We start from the raw sequence: 19,499 nt of genomic DNA, 5'->3' as shown, positions 1-19,499 counted from the left end.
GACCTTGAACACCTCTAGGGAGGAGGCATTCATAACCTCTCTGGGCAACCTGTTACAGTGTCTCACCACTCTTGCAGTAAAGAATTTCTTCCTAGTATCTACTCTAAATCTATGCTCTTCCAGCTTAAAATCCCCTCATTCTGCTACTTTCCTGTAGGCCTCCTTCAGGTACTGGAAGGCCATGGTGAGGTCCCCCCAGAGCCTTCTCCAAGCTGAAGAGTTCAAACTCCCTCACCTCAGCCCATCATTGTAGGAGCTACTGCCTAATTTGTGTGACCAAATCAGGCAATGATTTAATTTGATATCATTTGATTTTAAATCACTGAGTAATACCTCGTTATCTTTGCCACACTGCCTAAATGCCACGAATTTTATTGGCCTCAGAAGCAGAATCAAAACCATCTTTTAGCCTATATTTTTGATGAAAAAAATAGATATTACTTGGTAATTATTTGTGTATCTATCAACATGGGCTGCACAGCACCTATGAAGGCAAGTGCCATTTACTCTTCTGACCATAGCATTAGCAAGCACCCAATCTGCAAACACAAGACACCAACTTTGACTTCACAGCTTAAGAACAGTATAACCTAAAAATACTACACATTCTCTGCTGCTGAAAACAATAACAGAAAGCTTAAGACATAAAAAAATAAATAAGACGAAGATAATAAAAATACATTTTTTACTTAAGCAAGAACCAACAGAGAGCATCAGGGAGATTTCAACCTATGAAACACAATCCTACCTTAAAAAAATACTCAAACTTTAAACCATACAGGCAATAAAATTGAGGTCAAGAAATATTCCAAGCCTCTGTTTCTCCCAATGGAAGTATCTTCTAGAATAAGTAAGAGAATAATTATACTTGCCCTCTAGTTGTCCCCTATACCTCTACAGCCTCCTCTGCTAGAATATCTCCATTTTTAATCTTGTTTTCTCAGCCACCTGCAGTATCTTCAGCTTTCATGCACGTTCTTTCACTCCTTTCTGCCGTGCACACACATATGCACATGCACACCCTGACCTGCACATCGAGCCCTCCAGCCACTCTAACCCTGACTGCTCAGCCAGCATCCAACATCACTTAGTAGCAAAATGAGCCATGCTGAGGAAGCACTGAAAACTTTTGCTTCAAAGATATTGATTTCTGATTTCTCACTTTTAGGAAAGTGCGCAAGTTTCACAAAGTTTCTTGCTATTTACCTCTGCAAACAAAAGGCTTCAAAAGATATCAGTGAAAAGGAAGGAGACAAAATGATGACCAATGACTCACAAAACAAAACAAAACAAAACAAAAACCACCAACAATCCCTCATTCATAAAGCAATATTTGAAAGCAACAAGTTGAGTTTGGTGATTAGTTTCACTTTATAGGATATGCTACAGCACAAGGTAGTTGGACATCCCTCAGTTATCTCAACTACAGCCACAGCTAAAGCTCTATAGAAAAAAAAGGCTGATACTATATTGAAATCCATGCATAATGTGTTAGAAACAATAGAAAAAAAAGAAAAAAAAATAACCAAAAAACAACAACAGTTGTTGAAAACACAACAATAATAATCCACTGTTTTTTGTCCTTGTACAAAAACAGGAAGCAAAACATTAGAATACCCATATAGGCTTATTAAAAAAGTATTTGTGCAAAAAAGGTATATGCAAAACGTTGATTTATCCTTCACAGAATCATTAAGGTTGGATGAGACCACTAAGATCACCTAGTCCAACCATCAACCCATCACCACCTTGCCCACTAACCCACAAAGCTCAGTGCCACACCTACACTTTTCTTGAAAACTTCCAGGATAAATGCACTACTTGTTCCAGTACCTAACCACTCCCATTCACATCAACCTAGCCACCACGTCCCATACTGATGATATCATTATATCATTGCTATTATTTTTACAGTTGCACTTACACACAGAAGAGAGCAAAGATCTCTTTTAGGCACATTCCCATGTGGTGGTTTTTTTTTTCCTTCACAGAAAGACAGAATTTCTATACCTTCTCTGAGGGCAGACTAATGCTTTCCTATCAAACCTCCCCAAAAAACCCAACAAAAGCAGATGAAGCCTCCTGCGCAAGGCAGCTTCTCTTACACCAAATAACAGATGCTCCCATCACAAAAACAAACAAACAAACACACACACACAAAACAACACAACCAAAAAGAAACAAAGTAAAACAGAAAACTGCACAGAGGTACTTTCCAATTCAGAAAGCTGAGGACAAGTCTGGGCTCCTAAAATCCCATCTCCAAATTAAAGGAAGGGCATTATGTGGAAGCAGAACTAGGCACAGGATATTATTTTAGAATGTGCTACCAAGTGCATTACAGCGTGTTTTTATAGAGCACTAATAGATAAATGAAGGGTTCTTTTACTATCTCTTTAAATGCTTTAAGAAGCAGTTCATCTTTTTATTAATATTTTGTGCCACTTATCAGTCACATTAGATTGATACATACAAAAAATAAGACAGTGTGGAGACAGTTTCAATTTAATTTTGCTGAGAGAATTCTCAACCAGTGGGATGAAGATCATTACTAGCAGATAATATTACTTAAGTGAACGAGGTTTCCTGTTCTTAAAAGCCTTGCAAGGAACAGCGAAACAACAAAGAGACATACACGGTGCCATAAAGAAACTCTGAATGGGACTGAGGACAGGGAGACATAAGAAAGGCATCAGCATCATGAATTCCTCACTTTCAGGTAGAAAACCATTCTCAAAAAAAACAAAAACAAAAAACCAAAAAACCAAACCAAACCAAACCAACAACAACAAAAAAAAACAAACAAGAACAGAACATATTCAGACACTGATTGAGCTGATGGAGACCAACAGCATGAAGTAGTTCAGATTCTGAAAAAGACATGGAAGAAAATGAATGATCTTCCTCCAGTTCCAAGTTAATACCTATCTCCATGAAGTCATAAAAAAGCGTCAGAGATGGCAGTGGAGACGCTTCAGACATAATTTCACAATCCAGAGAAAATAAATAAGAGAACAGTCATAGCAGGTAAAAAATTTTCAAGTATTCTACCTAAATAGGAACTCTGCTCTGCCATCCTAATTCGTGTTATTATCATCAGATATTTCACACAAAGATAAAAATAATGAAAAAGCAGGAAAGGCTGACGGCCGCTTCAAGTGGCAGCACTCTGTCTATACAGTCATATACACAGACTGTGTGTTTCTGTGCTGCTTCAGAATCCCAGCTTCCCTTAAGACAACACACAAGCCCGCAGCCTCTGATTTTCAGAATACAGTTCTTAACATGTGAGATGAATGAAAAACCAAGCAGCTTTCTGGATTCCTCAGACAACTGAAGCTTCAGCTGCTGCTGCTGCTAATGGGTTATCCAAGTAGTTTTCTCTATTGCCATTAGGAAACTTGTAGCCAAGAAAATGGAATGAAAATTGTGCAAATTCCTGTCATGGCTGCACCAAAGTCTCTCAGCAGCTCTGAAGGTAGTGACTGGCCACATTCCTTAGAGAGGAGGTCCTCAAACAGAAACTTAACAGAAAATCAGCTCTTGGTATCACTATTTTAACTACTAGGAGACTGAAAAAAGAAAACAGGAAGGAATAAAAGCATTTTCGTTTCTTCTGCAAAATAAACGTGTTTAGGAATACTTTAAAGAGTTCATCATTTCTTGTTCTCCAGCCTTAAAGTTTCTCCATGTTTCTGTAATAGGTAACAGGCAATTTCCTCGCAGCTCAATAACATCCAAAGCGGCAGAATAAAACACAGTTCCCCAAATTTTTCCACAGGGGAAATAATCAATAGTACTCTCCACTCCTACAGCAAGCACTGAACATTTCCCTACCCTAAATCTAAACGGATTTGTCAATCCTTGCATTACATTTTATGTCTATCAAAAGCACATGAATTGATGCAGATGTAAATCTCTGTTCACCAAATTTCTAGTCCTCCAAAACAGGAAAGAACTCCCATGCATGGGGCCTACTTTGTTAGCGTAAATTGCTGCACTTTCTTCCCATGGCTAAAACTTACTGGAGGAAAGTAAATCCAGAACAAGGAAAAAGTTTTAGTAATTCTAATTCCAAGCAAGCTTAAATTTGGTACTCTCAGTTCTTCTGAATGTTCAGTGTCTCAACATTTCAAAGAAAGTAAACATGCAACTTAAATATACCAACATATACAATATCAATATCAATTATCAATACTAAAAACTAGGAGCACTACTGCAGAAAGATAGCGAACTCAGCTTTAAAGAGACAGACATTATCATTCTAGGGACCTTTTTCACAACTTCCATAAGACAGTCTGTACAACATACAGCATAATAATATGGAAAAACTGGCCAAAATGAATATCTGTATGAATCACACCAGTGAAGAACAGTGTTACCAGAAAGACAGCAGATAAATCAGTCAAGGAACACCCTTCCAGAAAGATTACTTTGTTTTTATTGGAGAATGAAACAATAAAAATATTAAAAGGAAACACTTTGACAACAGAATGACAACCACATTTCTTCACAGTAATGTCTATTACACTAAGTAAGAAAAAGAAGTAGTATCTTACTGGACAGTTGTTATCCAAACCAAAATTCTGAATATCATTCTTGGAAGGAATAATTTATTTTAACTGCATGTTTATTTTAAGTCAGATTGATAGTCAACACAAGTTCGACAGCATCAGAATTTTCTTTCTATGTATATATACAAATACAGAGAGACACGTATTTCTATTAGATTGAGTTCAATTACAGTTGACACAACTGCATTTGGTACCTAACTCATTTGTTCTGCACATTAATGGCAGAGATTTACAGAGGAATTCTCAGTTCTCCCTCTCCCAACCTTCCAAAAAACATCACATAAGCAATTGCTGCTTGCTGCTTTTGCAGATTTCTGCATACACTGGAGTCTATGAAATACATAGACTAAGATGTGGACTCACTGTCCACATTAGGTTTTCTTCACACAGGATTCCTAACACACACATGCAAACGCACCCACACATTCTCAGGTTTTGTACCCAATCATGCCATTAGTGCTAAAATTAACATGACCCCAAATAACAAGGAAACACAGAACTGATTGATTACCCTGTCCATCAGTCATGCAATACTGAAACTTCCAAGGAGGATGCTACCCAGTGTCATGCTGGTAACTGCTACTGAAATATGACCTCAAAAATAAGAAATGTGGATACCGAGTATGGAGCTTATTGTCTGTGAGCAACTGCCTAACCAGTATGCATGCAAGGTGCACAGGGGAGACAGCAACTGAACATCTTTGTGACACTTTTAGCAGCACACCATCTTCACGGTATTCAATGGAGAGAGTTCAGAAGAAAAATGCAGTGCCTGCAATGGAGCACCTGTGTTTCACCATCAAACGCTTTAAAGGCAGAAGTAAGGTAACAGAATGGTAGTTACTGATCAGGGGTTTCTGAACATTGGAACTTCAGACCAATTATTCAGAAGAACAGATACTGTTTTATTTATGCAGAAATTCCAATCCAGAACCTCTAGTAATAAAAGAACAAAATTCAACATCCCTCAGGAAGATAAAGGCTGTGAAGGACAATACCTATCAATACAGGCACACAAAATCTCAACTGCTAAACTTAGATCTGACTTGAAATATACTCATGAGAAACAGTCTATTTCATCAATATATTTTTTTTACCTATCACTATGGTAAAAACTGAGCAGCTATCAGCCTGTGTCGATCAGCTACGCGCTTACTGCAATTTTGAGAGACTGCAATAATATTTTCTTTCCCATGGGTTAAACTGTGAAGATTCAACAATTAAACATATTCGAATTTCAGCAGACTTTTTACACTACAATTAAGAGCTTTACAGAGAAAAAAAAAAACAAAAAACAAACCCTTGCAAATTAAAAAAAAATTATGCAAGGCTTCACAACCGCTAAAGGTTCCTTTCATTTGCAGCTGACAGATTCATCGTCGGGCTTGTAAAACAAACGTAAGAATAAAGAGACCCCCTCCCCAAATTAACCTCAGCCCCACGTGGGCCTTTACGCTAGCGATTCAGAAGCGGACCAGCCGTACGGTGGGGGGAACGGGCTCAGCCCAGGCCGGGGCCCGGCAGCAGCACGGCAGGCAATGCCGCCCGGGCGGCGCTGCCCTCACCTCGCGCTAACCTTGCCGGCCCGGCAGCCCCCGCCCTCCCGCGGCCGCTCCCGCCGCCCGCCCGGCCGCGCTGCGCCCGGCCCCGACCGCGCTCTGCCCCGGCAGCAGAGCGCCACGCTCCCACCGTCCCCGAAAAATACAGAAAGAAAGAAAGAACCAGAAATCAAATCCCCCTCGCTAAGCCCTCCCCCGAAGCAGGTCTCTTTTTACCAAACGAAGCCACCCTCCACGGCACCCACCCTTCCCCCACGCCACCGAGGCACCTCTCATTGTCGTCGTCCCCCCAAGGGGACCCGTTCCTCCCCCCCGATGCGCACACACACACACGCTCGCCTCCCCCGTCCCCCAGTCCGTATCGTGCCCCTCGCCGGTTGCCAGAAGGAAAGGCGGCCCACGGGCCGCTCTCCCCCTGCCAGCCGTGCACGCACCTTCCAGAAACAAGCTGTCTCTGCAGCCGCCGCCGCCGCCGCCACCGGCCATCTTCCTCGAGCCGCGCTGCCTCACTCCATCGCCCAGCGAGGCGGCGGGGCCTGGCCCTTCCCCCGGCCTGCGCGCTCCGCCGCTCACCCACCCCCACTGCGGAAGGCTGCCTGACCCGCAGCGGCGGCGACGCCGAGGCCCGGCCCTCCTCCCGCACGGCGCGCACGGCTGCCCGGGCCGCGCTGCCTTCCGGCCCCGCGCAGGAGAAAGCGGCGGCGGCGGCGCGCCCGCTCCTCCCTCACCCTGCCCGCCCGTCGCAGCCCCCCGCGCCGATGCCGGCCGGGCCCGGCCCCGCGGCGGCCGGTGGCGCCCGGCGAAGGGAGACGGGCCTGGCCGGGGCTCCGCCGGAGGCGCCTCCGAGCCGAGGGGGAGGACGAGGAAGCGGTGCGCGCTGCGCTGCCGCCCCTCTCCTCCATGAACGGCGCGGCGGGGCCTCCCCGGAACCCTGGCTCGCCCGTCCCCGGGCGGAGCGGGGCCGCCGGCGTACCCCGGCCCCCGGGCGATAAAATGGCCGCAGTAGGGCTGCGCCCGGTAACGGCTCAGGTCCGCGCTCCCCCCTATCAGATAGGAGGCGGCAGCTTTTTGGAGGTGAGGAGGTGGATCGGACTGCGTAAAATGAATGAACTTTCAAGAAGCAGGGAGCTCAGTGCGCAGGACGGGGCCCTGCTGGCTTCCCCTGCTCGGGCACAATACGGCAGCGGGCCACAAAGGTCTGACGGACCGTTGTCTGTCGGCTTTCTCGTGGCCAAGTTACGTTTAAATGTAAAACTGGGATTCTGCAAAAAGCACGGCGTTGGCAAGGCAACTGCACAGAAACTGCAAGTCATGGCCTGAGATGTATGTGATTTTTACAATAAATATAAATAAATAAAAATACACTTGTTTTCTAACGTGTAGATATTTATATTTTAAAAAGGATACTTCTAAAATACTTTCCCAGGATACTTAGCTACCACATGCACAGTTTTTAAAAACCAGAAGGTACGTTCTGACCATTTAGAACTCTCAAAAACCAGAGATACCAGAGGTAGCTTTATTTCACAAGTTCCTAATGCTGGCATTTCATTAATACTACCTTTACTGCAGAAATGAGGAATTTTTATGACCAATTACTGAAAAGCAAGCTTCCACAACTGATGAAACTTAAAGAGTACGTACACCCAATGAAATCCTAAACTAGGTTGAGTTCACGTGCCTAGCGCTTCTGAAGATTAAAAGTTAGACAAAGGAAGACTGCAAGATTTCTCAATTATTTTCATTCCTGAGGTTTCTATACACATAGCAACCATAAGCCCATGTGCTTAAAGACACGTAAAGGAGAGTGCTTAGTTTGGACATGAGAAAGAAATGCAGAAAAACAACTAAAAGCACAGAGGTGCCCTGTAAGACCTGAAAGATATCAGACTGCTCCCTGAATGCTGTGTTGCCAGAGCTAATAAATAAAATAATGAAAATAAAAATACTGAAATAAGAATTCCACAACCTGTATCAGTGCTGCCACATTTACACTTCTCCATTCTCAACATATTTAGATGTGGAAAAAATGACTTTTCATAAGAGAAGTATCACAAAATATCCCGCTTTCATTAGTAACAAAATTAGATGGAAATAGATTAGGAAAATTCAGTGCAAGCTAATTATAGATTAAAAAAGCAGAAGACCATATGTGCGTACTAGAAACCTAACATTAAAAGATCAAAGTATAAATAGCAATAGAAGAAATTATCAATATTAATCTGGCTGCAGAGTTGATTTTAGAAGAGCTCTCAAATTACATCTCATTGCGATATTCTGTTTGGTTTTGTTCTTTGTGTTGGTTTTTTTTTTCCCCTTTCTTTTAATAGGATACAAGCAGCTAGTATGCAGTAAAATCTTTCTCTCCTTTTATTCCATGAAGCTTTTTTAAGTTATTTTATTATGCTCAGCTTTGTTGGTTTGGTTGTTTGTTGTTTGTTTGCAAAGTATCTGGGGGGTGCGCCATACTGATGAGCCAAGCCTTTCCACCAGCCTCCTAACTCTGGTTGGAACCATAGGATTTTGTCATGTATAAGAACTGACTGAGTGAGCAATAAGGAAATGAGCATTCCTATCCCTGCTGATGAAAATCATACAGAATTTACAGTGGTTTTTTTCAGTCCAAATGTTAGTTCTCTAAGAACCCAGGAACAAAATGGAGCAGCTCATTACTTCCTGGCTTCTAGCAGCCCCTACAAGCTGACTATTTCAAGTATGGATTTACAAACACTCACACCAAGATCCTGAATTTACAAACATTTACATCTGCATTGCTCTATTGTCACAGCACTGCATAGAGTGAAAAGCTGATTACCACCTTAGGTGAAGATGGATTTTTATTTCATCTCACAAATCTCATTTTTCCTTGTCTTCCCGCATTAAAACTTGTATTAATAAATACAAATTAGATGACTTAGTAGTGAAATGACAAAAACGTGTTTTTCTTCTTTATATTTCTAATTCTTTCCCAATTAATTCTTATTTTAGCTATAGCTTTGTAAGATTAGCCAACAGAACAGGGAACATTACCCCTTGGAACTCTATTTCCTCACTTAAGAAAATAGAATCAGGGTTACATTTTTGCAGCTTCTATAGTTCTGGCTGTATGCATTACTTATTTTGTTTTACTGTTACATAAATCAAATATAGACATTTTAGAGGATTTATAGGTACTCTGAATCAAATCTTTGTAATGTACAGTCCACAAACCCATTTTGCAGACTACAAATTTAAGTTTTTTAACAGTAATGCCATTTAGAAAATAATGATTATGGACTGAATTATGTTTCATTGTTTTCCACTGCTGCTTTTGGAACAGTTCTTTGAACGTATTATTGATGCACCATCTATTTCCTCTATTAAATATATATTTTCCTTCTATCTTTATGACCTGATGCCTATTTTCCCCTATGCATTTTTAAAGCAAAATCAGATATATTTACTCTTCCAGAATATTCCCAGATGGAAAAGTACCCCTTGCCTAGGATAATGCATCAAGATAAGTTTTTCTTAAATTTTGACATTATAGATAGTTTGTTGAGTAAATAGTAAATAAGTATGGGCTGTGATCATCAGGACTTAGTCTGAAATGTCTTCTTAAATCTTTCAAATCTGATCAGCCTATCTCAAAATGCAAGGTTGTGTTCTTGCAGATTAACCATAATGAACATCTATTAGATTTTCTGTTAGTGTCATGAGTATTTTGAAAAGAAAAATCTAGCTATTCATTGCTGTGGCTTTTGCTTAAATACCTGCTGTACCTTCTTAGCCATTACTGCATTATAATCATTCAGAGAGAAACAATTTTTCCTTAAATTTAAGTTCTCTGAGATCAAGCAGATGTATTGGACCAAAAAAAGTTACGACTCGTTCAGCATCAAAGTGAGAGTTACAGATATAAAAGACCGATGGAAAAGTATGCGCAGCATCATCAGCCTCAGTAAAGGGCTTCAGGAAACAACCTTACTTTGTGGAAGGTCTGGGTTACATCTGGATGGTCATATTTTTCTAGAAGAAAACAGGAGTGTGGTGCACAGCCCAGAACCGTGCACAGCTACTGCGAAACAGTACCTCTCCTAAGCCAGAGCTGTGATTGTGAGCAAAAGGGAAACTTTATGGAAGGCAGTGATTTCAAACTTATGTATGGAGTCATGCAGAAGAAGAAGAAAATAATGGATGCAACTGTGTCATGAAAAATAAAAAACAAAGACTACGTAATCAGGAAAACAAAATTATAGAAAAATTTAACGTAGTAAAAATGAAAGCACGTAAGGCATCCAAAAACATCCCACATCCAAAACACACTTTGTATACATGTACAATGTCAGATCCTGTCTCTAATCTCCTGCTTTTCAAATCAAAAGTATGTGCCCAAGTCAAGTTTAAGGTAGTTTTAAGCACATTTAATAAATATGGAATCTTTCTTCATGTTAAGTTACACAAAAATCTCACAATTGCACATGGAAATAAAAGTACTTCATTGTCATTTAACAAAGCAAGGCTTGCTGATGGTCTTTTTTTCTAATGGTCTCACCCTTTAGAAAAGTAATTGCTGACTTGCAGCTGAAATCATCAGAGATGCTTCAAAATTAATCTCAAGGTTTTTAAGTTGGTAAAGCTATCCAATTTAAACAAATATGTGTCAGAAACAGAAAATATGTAATTGAAATTGTTTCAGCAGGATCACACATGTTGGGGGAAGATCACCTTTCCTCTGCCTGTTTGAGATGCCCATTTCCATAAGGCTTTAAGAATACTTGTGTTTCAGAGCAATTAAGGCAGTCTTTCCCCAAATGGTATGTATTATATGTAGGTAACTTCTATATGCATCTTAATTGTGTTTCTAAAATTAAACTACATCCAGGACACATAAAACATCAAATATTAACCTGTATGCATACAAGCAGAAATACATATTAAAAAGCAACAAAAAAGCAGGTTTGTGTACAAGGGGTTGTGTCATAATCAGAATAAAAGCAAAGCAAAAAAAAATCACTACATCCTACCCATGATCAGTGTAAGTGTTCATATGATGCTGGCAAAAGCACTGAATTTCTTTCTAACAAATTTCCCTCTCATAAGAACCTCCAAAATCTGTTCCCACTGCAGAAAATTGATGAGAGATCTGGACTGTGATGATGGATGTTCCTGTCTGTGTACCTCAGTGGTTTTAGTGTATTCAGTCTCATCTGTGGAGTGGAACCAGTAAAAATACACGTGGCAACAGCTACACTGCAAAGAACAGAATCCACACAATAAGGATTTGAAAGATGTAAAGGGACCATTTAGTTTGACCTCCTGCAGACAGCTAGGTCTGTTGTTACGTTGTCTCTGGTGCATACCTTTAAAAACTCAGTTTATGATCAATCTTCAGTATCCACAAATGATGTTTTTCCCTAGTATCAACCTGAATTATCTTGTCTATGAGTAAATTTCTTCTTGTATCTTAACTGGAGATCACTGAGCAACTTCTATATACAGGGAGAAAGCAGTTATGTTTTTCAGTCTTATCTCTTCTATAATTCCTTCAGCCTTCCTTAATTTATTATTTTTAATCTTCTCCCTGGAGTCCCTTTAACTTGCCTGCATTTTAAAGTGGGACATTCAAAACAGGACACAGTACTAATGTAGGTCTCTCTAAAGTCGAGTAAAGCAGAATGACTGTCATCTGCTTCTGACATACTGCAATTCCCCTTAATATAGCCTAAAACTTTTTCAACAAAATCAGTTAGATCATCATCAATTTGTAATCCAGTGTAACTTCTTGTTCTTTTTCCATTCTGTTGTTCCCTAGCCAGTTATATCTCATTTTGGAGTAGTTTGTTTGATTTCTCCTTCTGAAGTCTATGATTACTTGCCTTCACTACATATTAGCTTGCTGGTTTTAGACCACTTCTCTTAATTGCTCCAGATCGCTACAAACTCAATCCTGTTACATTAGGGGCTTACAACACCTGAGGTCTGACAGTGAAAATGCTAGCAGAATTCTGTCTAGGACAAAACAGCACAGAATCAAGTGCCTTTCTCAGGCCCACTGAAAAACTCCCATTTTTTTCAGCCCACTTTTCCTAGTTCAGTTTTAAGATGTCACACAGGACAATGGATAAAGTCTTACTACAGTCATTATCACTTGCATTTTTTCCCTAGTTATCCTGTATGCCAACAATTCCATTGAAGATGGACAAAACTGTACTTTGACATCAGAATTTTCTGTTTATTCTCAGGAACAGGAAATTGGAATACAAGTCCAAGAGATGCATAAGAAGACCTTGACATCTGCGTCAAAGCTTAAGCCCTTGCTCTTCTCAATCTTTTTCATCTCACTCACAAGAGGAAGGATGTTATTCGGTGGCATTATTTCATCTGTCAGAAGGTTGTGGATGTCTGTTGCTATTTCTGAAAATAGTATTTACATTGTTTAATGGAAGTATATTTTAATAACATAGGTCCACATGAATTGCTGTTATACACATAGCAATTTAGAGAGCCATGGGCTAAAACTTGAACATAGGAAGTTCCATACTGACATGCAGAAGAACTTCTTAATGGTAAGGATGATGGAGCACTGAAGCAGACTGCCTGGAGAGATGGGGGAGTCTTCTTCTTTGGAGATAGACAGAACCCATCTGGATGCCCACCTGTGCAATCTGCTGTAGGGAACCGCTTCAGTGGAGGGGTTGGACTCGATGACCTCCTGAGGTCCCTTCCAACCCCTGTGATTCTGTGATCTGTAATTGTCAAATGATGGGATGTATGTTTGAAAGGCTCTAAGCAAGATGAAGTTTTCTCCAGAGTTGTATGGATATCCAAATTAGTTCATGTAAAATCACTGTGAAATCAGAAGTAAGATAAGTTCATGGAGTAAAGTCTTAGTAATGAGAGAGTAGAGAATTTTGACTGATGGAAGTTACGTGGGCCATGACACAGGAGAGTTTAAAGAAAATGGAGTTGCCTCACGTGCTCACATTTCTACTACACAGAAATATCTCAGTGCGAGGAGATTTGCTAACTCACAGTGAGTACTGAAGTATTTGCCAGCATGCTGTTCCAGTTCATGAAGTGTATGAAGTGTCTGATTTCAAGGTTTTTTGTTTTGTTTGTTTGCTTGTTTAAATTTAAAGATCTTCCAAGCCTTTACACTCTTTGATAAATAACAGTGTCTTCACTATGGGTCCATCTGATTAATTCATTCCAGGTATATGCCATCCCTTATCACTGTAGCTACATGCATAAAAATTAAATGACTCTGGTTGTCACTGGTGTATTATTCATAATGGGTACCATTATGGATTAAGTTTTTCTAGTAGTCACATGTAGCTGTTAGGAAGCCAAGAGGCTGGAATGCACTGGGTTGGTTGCTCCATTCTAGAAATCCCTGGAGACCCCTTTATTTGACACACCCATGTCACATAAAAATGTCAGTAATGTAACTTCTGATTTTGTCAAGAGTGAAGGGGATGTTCACTACATTGGGCATAACAGGTGTGTGATCTGCCTCCAGTGGATTAGACTGGTTTAGATGTTTCACTCCTTTTTCCGTTAAAATTTCATGAGAATTACTTTGGTAGTTATTCACCTTCTCTGGGAGCATGAAGTCCACACAGTAGTTAAGTATATTATGAACGTGCGTAAGCATATTACTTAGTCTATTTAGAGTCAGAAGAAAATGGCTGTTGCTTTTAATATTTATGAAGACAATTATCTCTATTTCTTTTTGATAAAACTCTTCAAACTCTTCAACATGAAATTAGATTTACTTATTTTAATATACAGAATTCTGCAAATTTCTACAAAGGGGTCTGAGATCATAAGGACCATCTTCTTCATTTTTAAACAAAATAGAGATATGAACTCCAGTCATTCATCGGTTTGAAGATGTGAAGTACTCTGACTGAGGATTTATGGTTGCTAAAACAATGTGAAATTTCAGCAGACTGTTTAAACTACTTACCATATGATATGATGACATTTAAAGTGGAGCATACCTACTACTAACATCTGTTCTATTTGCTGTCTTGTTGTATAGAAGCTTAAAGCACCGAAAAGTTTTAGAGTGCTGTATCAGTTTTCATCATAAAAATTCCAGATATGTACCAACCATAAGGATGGATAATAGTTGTAATTGTTCTCTGGAAATCTCAACAAGTAAAATATAATCTTTTTAGAAGTAAGTAATATAATTTAAGAAAGGAAAATTAAATCACATTCATTACTTACAAGCGGCTTTCTAAAAGGAAAATTATCAAATAACAATTCTAGAAAAGTATTGGGAAGATATTTAATGCTATAGAATGCTTCTACACTGAAAAAACAGTGTTTTCTAACTGAGACTTTGCTCTTTGTATCTGCTCTGGTTTCCATGGAAATAAATAGGAGGCATTACTTCTGGAGAGATATGCACATATGCTAAATATGTTTAAATATATTAATATGTTTTTATGGTTTATAATTAACAGGATATGATTAACAATATTTTCACAAATTGGGGACATTTGTTTTGGAGTCTCATTTTTGCCCTCATCACTCTATTTAGCAGCAACCCACCTGCTGCCATCTCCCCTTGAGCAGACAGACTCACCCTGTTTTCAAGGGTCTCTTTACCCATTTGTCTCAGTTCTCCCTGTGGCTCCTGTACTAAAAGCAATCCCTCCGCTTCCTGTCTGTCATTGTTCAAGCTCTCTTCCCAGTATTCCCCAAAATGTTTCTCTGTGGCTCTTTTTATTTAGCTTTATTAGCTTTATTTAGCTTTATTTTCAGCTTCTTTCCCCCTACCCAAACCAGTACCAAAAACTCCTCCTATGCTTCCAGCAGAGATTTCTCCAACTCTTTCCTTTGACAATTGCTACTCCATTCCTGCCTATTATTGCAGCTCTCTCCCACTGCTGTTTCTTCTACATTAGTTTGTTAGTATCCATGAGCCATATTGAATAACTGAGGGTAGTAATAGCTGAAATTTAACTAGATGAATAAAACCTAGTCCCTATTGAGTATATTTTCTTCAGTGCTGTAATTCAGTTTGATAAAAAGAGAGATTCTGTCCTTTTTCCATTAGCTAACACAAGTCATTTTGTTTTTAAAAATGTTGCACACATATATGTAAAACTGAAACAGCAATCCAACAAATTTCATATTCAGTGCAAAGAACCTCAGCAAAAACATAATCAGTGCAACACAATGTTTGAGATTTTAAGCCAACAAAAGCCAGACCATTTAGAGCTAAGGTTCCCATAGCAACCTTACTGTCTCCTCCTGTGTCTGTGTCTTTTTTTTTTTTGAAGAAAAGACGACATATTGCTAGAGAATGTGCTATATTATTCCATAAATAGAACCTCAGCCTAATAGGTAAGTTAACTATAGAAAAACTTGGAAAATTGTATATGTGACTGCAAAGGAAATTAAGTCAACGTGGCTCATAGAAGTACTTCATGTATATAAATACTACAGGAAAATTTCATGTAAGCTGCTGTTACAACATCATCATTAGCACAAATTCTGGTTGCAAGTAAATTTTTGGCATGCTTATAGTTACGCCAATTATTTCCCCAGATATATAGAAAATATAAAAGGTAGTTAATTAGAGGAGGAAACATTTCATATTTCTTAAAAAAGTACTATACAGGAATACTCTTCAACTTTTAAGGGATTATTTTTCAGAGAAGGCAGCTACATAGAAGTACCAAGGAACTCAAAATAGGCAGTCAAACTTTAGGGCCACTTTAGCATTGATTTTGCACTTTACATTGAAGTTATTTTTGATACAGAACCATCTCAGAGGACCTAGAATATATCATTACAGGCACAGCAGAAAGCACTTCAGCATCCAACTCGTGAGTTTGAGTTTCTCATTCTGGATGCTGGTTTAGGCACTGCAGTTCAAGAGAATGAAACCCTATTATTTTTTTTTTTCCCTGGATCTAGATTAAGAGGATTAAGTTGATGTCCCTGGTAATTTACCATAACTTAAAATTGTGCTTTTTAGAATTGGAAACATTTTATGTACCATTGATGCAAAACTCTGGCAAACCACATGGTAATCAGTTAATTTGGAGAGGATTTTAAAACAATAACACAACGAAGAAAAACAAGAAATGTCATTAAAAGAAATACTCCTGAAGCAAATTAGAAAAATACCATCCATTTGCTCAGCTGGGCTGTAGCATACATTTTCCTTATTCAGTTTCTTTGTAAAATCTACAGTGAAGCCCTGGTTAACGTCCTGACAGTTGTTAGCATCAAAGCAAGTGGATACTCTTGGTATTCAAGCACTGTTAGCTAAAGAAACCTGATGCTCAACAATGAGATGACTGGCAAATCCCTGAAGAATCTGCTTTTTTATAACAGTATATGGACAATAACAGACAGTGTGTCAACTAAAAGTGGGTAGCAGTCTGAAATACTGAATAGATCCCCAGAGAAATAATAATGAGGAACTATTCAACCAATACCCTCTATCTGGCTCTCAAGGACATTACAAGACAGTAATCACATTTTGCTAGGCTGGATTCAAGTTTGTTGGAAGGAGCAGATTAACATTTACTTGTTAATCTGCATTTAAAATAGGAAAGGGAGGAAGTTAAGATTTTGGGGGGCGAAAACAAATGAAATGCATGGAATCTTAGGGTCTGAATAGTGAGTTTTCTTCTAGATAATGGTTAAGGTAGGCACAGAGAAGTAGCATAGATTGAAAATACAGAAACAAAACATGAAGAGAAAAAAAAAACACATAATGATGAAAAAAAGAGACGGAGAGTTTGAAGAATGTAAGTGTGTGAGCTCAGAAAAGCCAGTGGGGCAGAGCACAGGCCGGAATAGTTTTCCATACCATGAACAGGGGTTTGAAGTTACCTAGCTCCCTCTTACACCCAGGGAAGTTAAGAGTCTTTCAAATTCTCTCAAGTGATCAGAACAGTAGACTGGGGTATTTGACTTCCTTAACAATTTGCCTTCTAAACTAAAAGAAGAAGTTAAAAACATTCCTTATAATGGGTCGATATACCTTTCACCCACGTTACAAAGTTCAGAGATAAGAACATATAATTTGCCCTTCTAAACCAGAGCCGTGTGCTCGAGCTAAGTGCAGTGTAACTGCATCAGTGCTACTCCATCAGCTCTCATCAGCACTGCTGGTGAAATCCTTCTTCCCTCACTGGGCTTTCGGTCGTGTGTGCAATTTTGCTTGTTTTTCCTTTTTAAAGTTTCATCACAAATGATTACTTACATACTGGAAGCAACTTTCTGAAGGAAGCAGAATTGGAAGCAGGGCTGAGAAACATCTTCCCAGTGTTGCCTCGGGGGAGGCTTATGAATCCAGAGAGAATGGAAAAGCCTTGGCTTGTGGGAAAAACTGAAAGCAACGCTTCTAGCCCAGGAAGACTAGCTTTCACCCGTCGGGTGACACCAACGCTGGGCTTTCCCGACCCCCTCCTGCCCGCGGGGACGAGGCTACAGCACAGGTGCGCGGCCGCCTGGCTCGGATCCAGCGGCCGTGAGGGAGCGACAGTTGGGCGGCCCCGGGCACGCGGCCGCGCGCCGCCGCCTCGTGCTTCCTCAGGCAGAGCGCGGGAAGGGCGCGCCGGCCCTCGCGCCTCTGTGTGTGCACGGGTGGATAGAACACATTCTCAGCTATGGAATGTTATTTTTCAACAGAGCCACCAGCATTACCTGTGCGTTTTCACCAGCCACGAGCAAGAGCCTGCATGACACATTCATAAATGTCTGCACCAGCAGAGGGAGTGCTGTTTGCGCTGCTGAAATGCACCACTGGGTGCCATCTTCTTTCCACATGCAGGAGTTTAATTCCACACCTTTGCTTCGTACACGCTTCCATGTCAGATGCCATGCTGTCAGACTGCCCCATTGCTGCCATCTGTTGAAAGGCAACAAAATGGAATGGATGATTGATGGGAAGGTTCAGCCTCCACTGTTATACCACCAACATCCTCCTCTGATGCCGTAGGCAATGTTGTAAGATAGGAGGCACTACTTTCAGAGCAGCCCTTGTAATGATATCCTGCCTTCACAGGTAAGCACAAGGGAATCAAGTTAGCATCAAGTTAGCAGGTATTTATTTAAAATCAATGTTTGCCTTTTTTGGGTCACAAGGATTTTCGTGATGTTCTTATGCTCCGTAAGTGTTGTTTGCAGGACGTTTGTAAGCCATAACACCGTGGGAGTTGTGTATATATAAAATAGCTCAGAACTGGTTTGGAACACTGTAATGGCATTCTGATATTGAACTCTATTTTAAGAAATAGCTACAATGTGTGACTTTGGTGAATGAACTCAGAAATTTATGTTTCAGAGGTAAAATTTTCTGGATATATTGCTGCAGCAGAGCTTAAGTTAGTTTACTAGAGATCCACCATCTGTCCTTGTTTGAATCATGACTTCTGGGGAAATATGTTTAATTCTTGATTGGAGCTTCTGGTGCAATACTCATAGTTTACAGCAGTCGTCCAGCTTTTAAATTTGTCGTTTTGTAGGTCCAAAACCAGAAGCAATTACCTGCATTAGCAATAAAGTGTCAGTGCTGCAAGATAAACTCATCTGTCAGCATGAGATAAATTAACCCTTAGATTACTACTTTTTTTGCTTTACTGTACCATTCAGGAGGTTGAGAATGAGCAGTCAGCTGTAAGAGAAAAACTCTGTTTTTCTCCTTTGCTCAATTTGAAAGAAGGTGATGAAGGTAATTCCTTCAGGTCTCAGTCAGGAGCTGTTGAATACAGCAACTCTTTCAGTTATGAAAGCAAGGAATCTGAAGAACTGAAAACAGCGTAGCTCAAGCTGAGAAGAGAAAAATGCTTGAGATAAGACTACAGAAGGAGGAGAAGATACAGATCGAAGTCTTTATCATCAGGACCAACTGGTGAATATTTTGGAAAGTTAGGTAATTTATTTAGACAATTTATTATGAAATTAGAGAAGTAGCACTTTGCCTTACTTTGTATTTTAGGAAACAGCTGTAATAGTATTTATAGTACAGACAAATTTTTGTAAAATATATGGATGAAGTGAGGTACTATTAAGAACAATATAAATATATATATATATATACATATATCTATAAAATCTCAAATTACTGACCCCCAAAGATAAGATTTTTCTATAAATACTATTATATAAATAAAACTGTTACAGCTACCTGCCCCATAAAAAGTCAATTTTTGAGATATTCACAGCTTCCAATGCCTTAAAATTCTTCTATCGAAGTCAGAAATGCGGTTATCCTTTGTTGCAGAAACACAGACAGTGCGATTCATCACTTGCCTTTAGATGACTACAGAATTGGTCTACTTTTGAGCTACAGGTCTGCCCTTCTTTTAAGCTTAATAGAAAGGAATAGGCACTTTTAAGGTATGATTTA

The 19,499-nt window shown here is 39.7% G+C and overlaps 2 protein-coding genes across 5 annotated transcripts in view; both read right to left on the bottom strand.

Moving 5' to 3' along the window:
• The window catches only part of SENP6 (SUMO specific peptidase 6), a 70,515-nt gene extending 63,697 nt beyond the window's left edge, over window positions 1-6,818 (bottom strand). For 2 of the 3 annotated variants that reach the window (XM_048935666.1, XM_048935667.1), the window contains exon 1: window positions 6,568-6,816. In XM_048935666.1, the coding sequence (XP_048791623.1) occupies window positions 6,568-6,619 (52 nt within the window). In that variant the 5' untranslated portion in view covers window positions 6,620-6,816. Of the gene's footprint in view, window positions 1-6,567 lie in introns of all 3 variants that reach the window. The other variant, XM_048935669.1, reaches the window with a different exon arrangement.
• MYO6 (myosin VI) overlaps window positions 1-19,499 on the bottom strand; it is a 770,453-nt gene that overhangs the window by 173,223 nt on the left and 577,731 nt on the right. The gene's annotated exons all lie outside the window — the stretch shown is intronic.

This window comes from Lagopus muta, chromosome 2 (assembly GCF_023343835.1).
Source record: "Lagopus muta isolate bLagMut1 chromosome 2, bLagMut1 primary, whole genome shotgun sequence".
Lineage (NCBI taxonomy): Eukaryota > Metazoa > Chordata > Aves > Galliformes > Phasianidae > Lagopus > Lagopus muta.
This window is presented reverse-complemented; position numbering and strand designations above follow the sequence as displayed.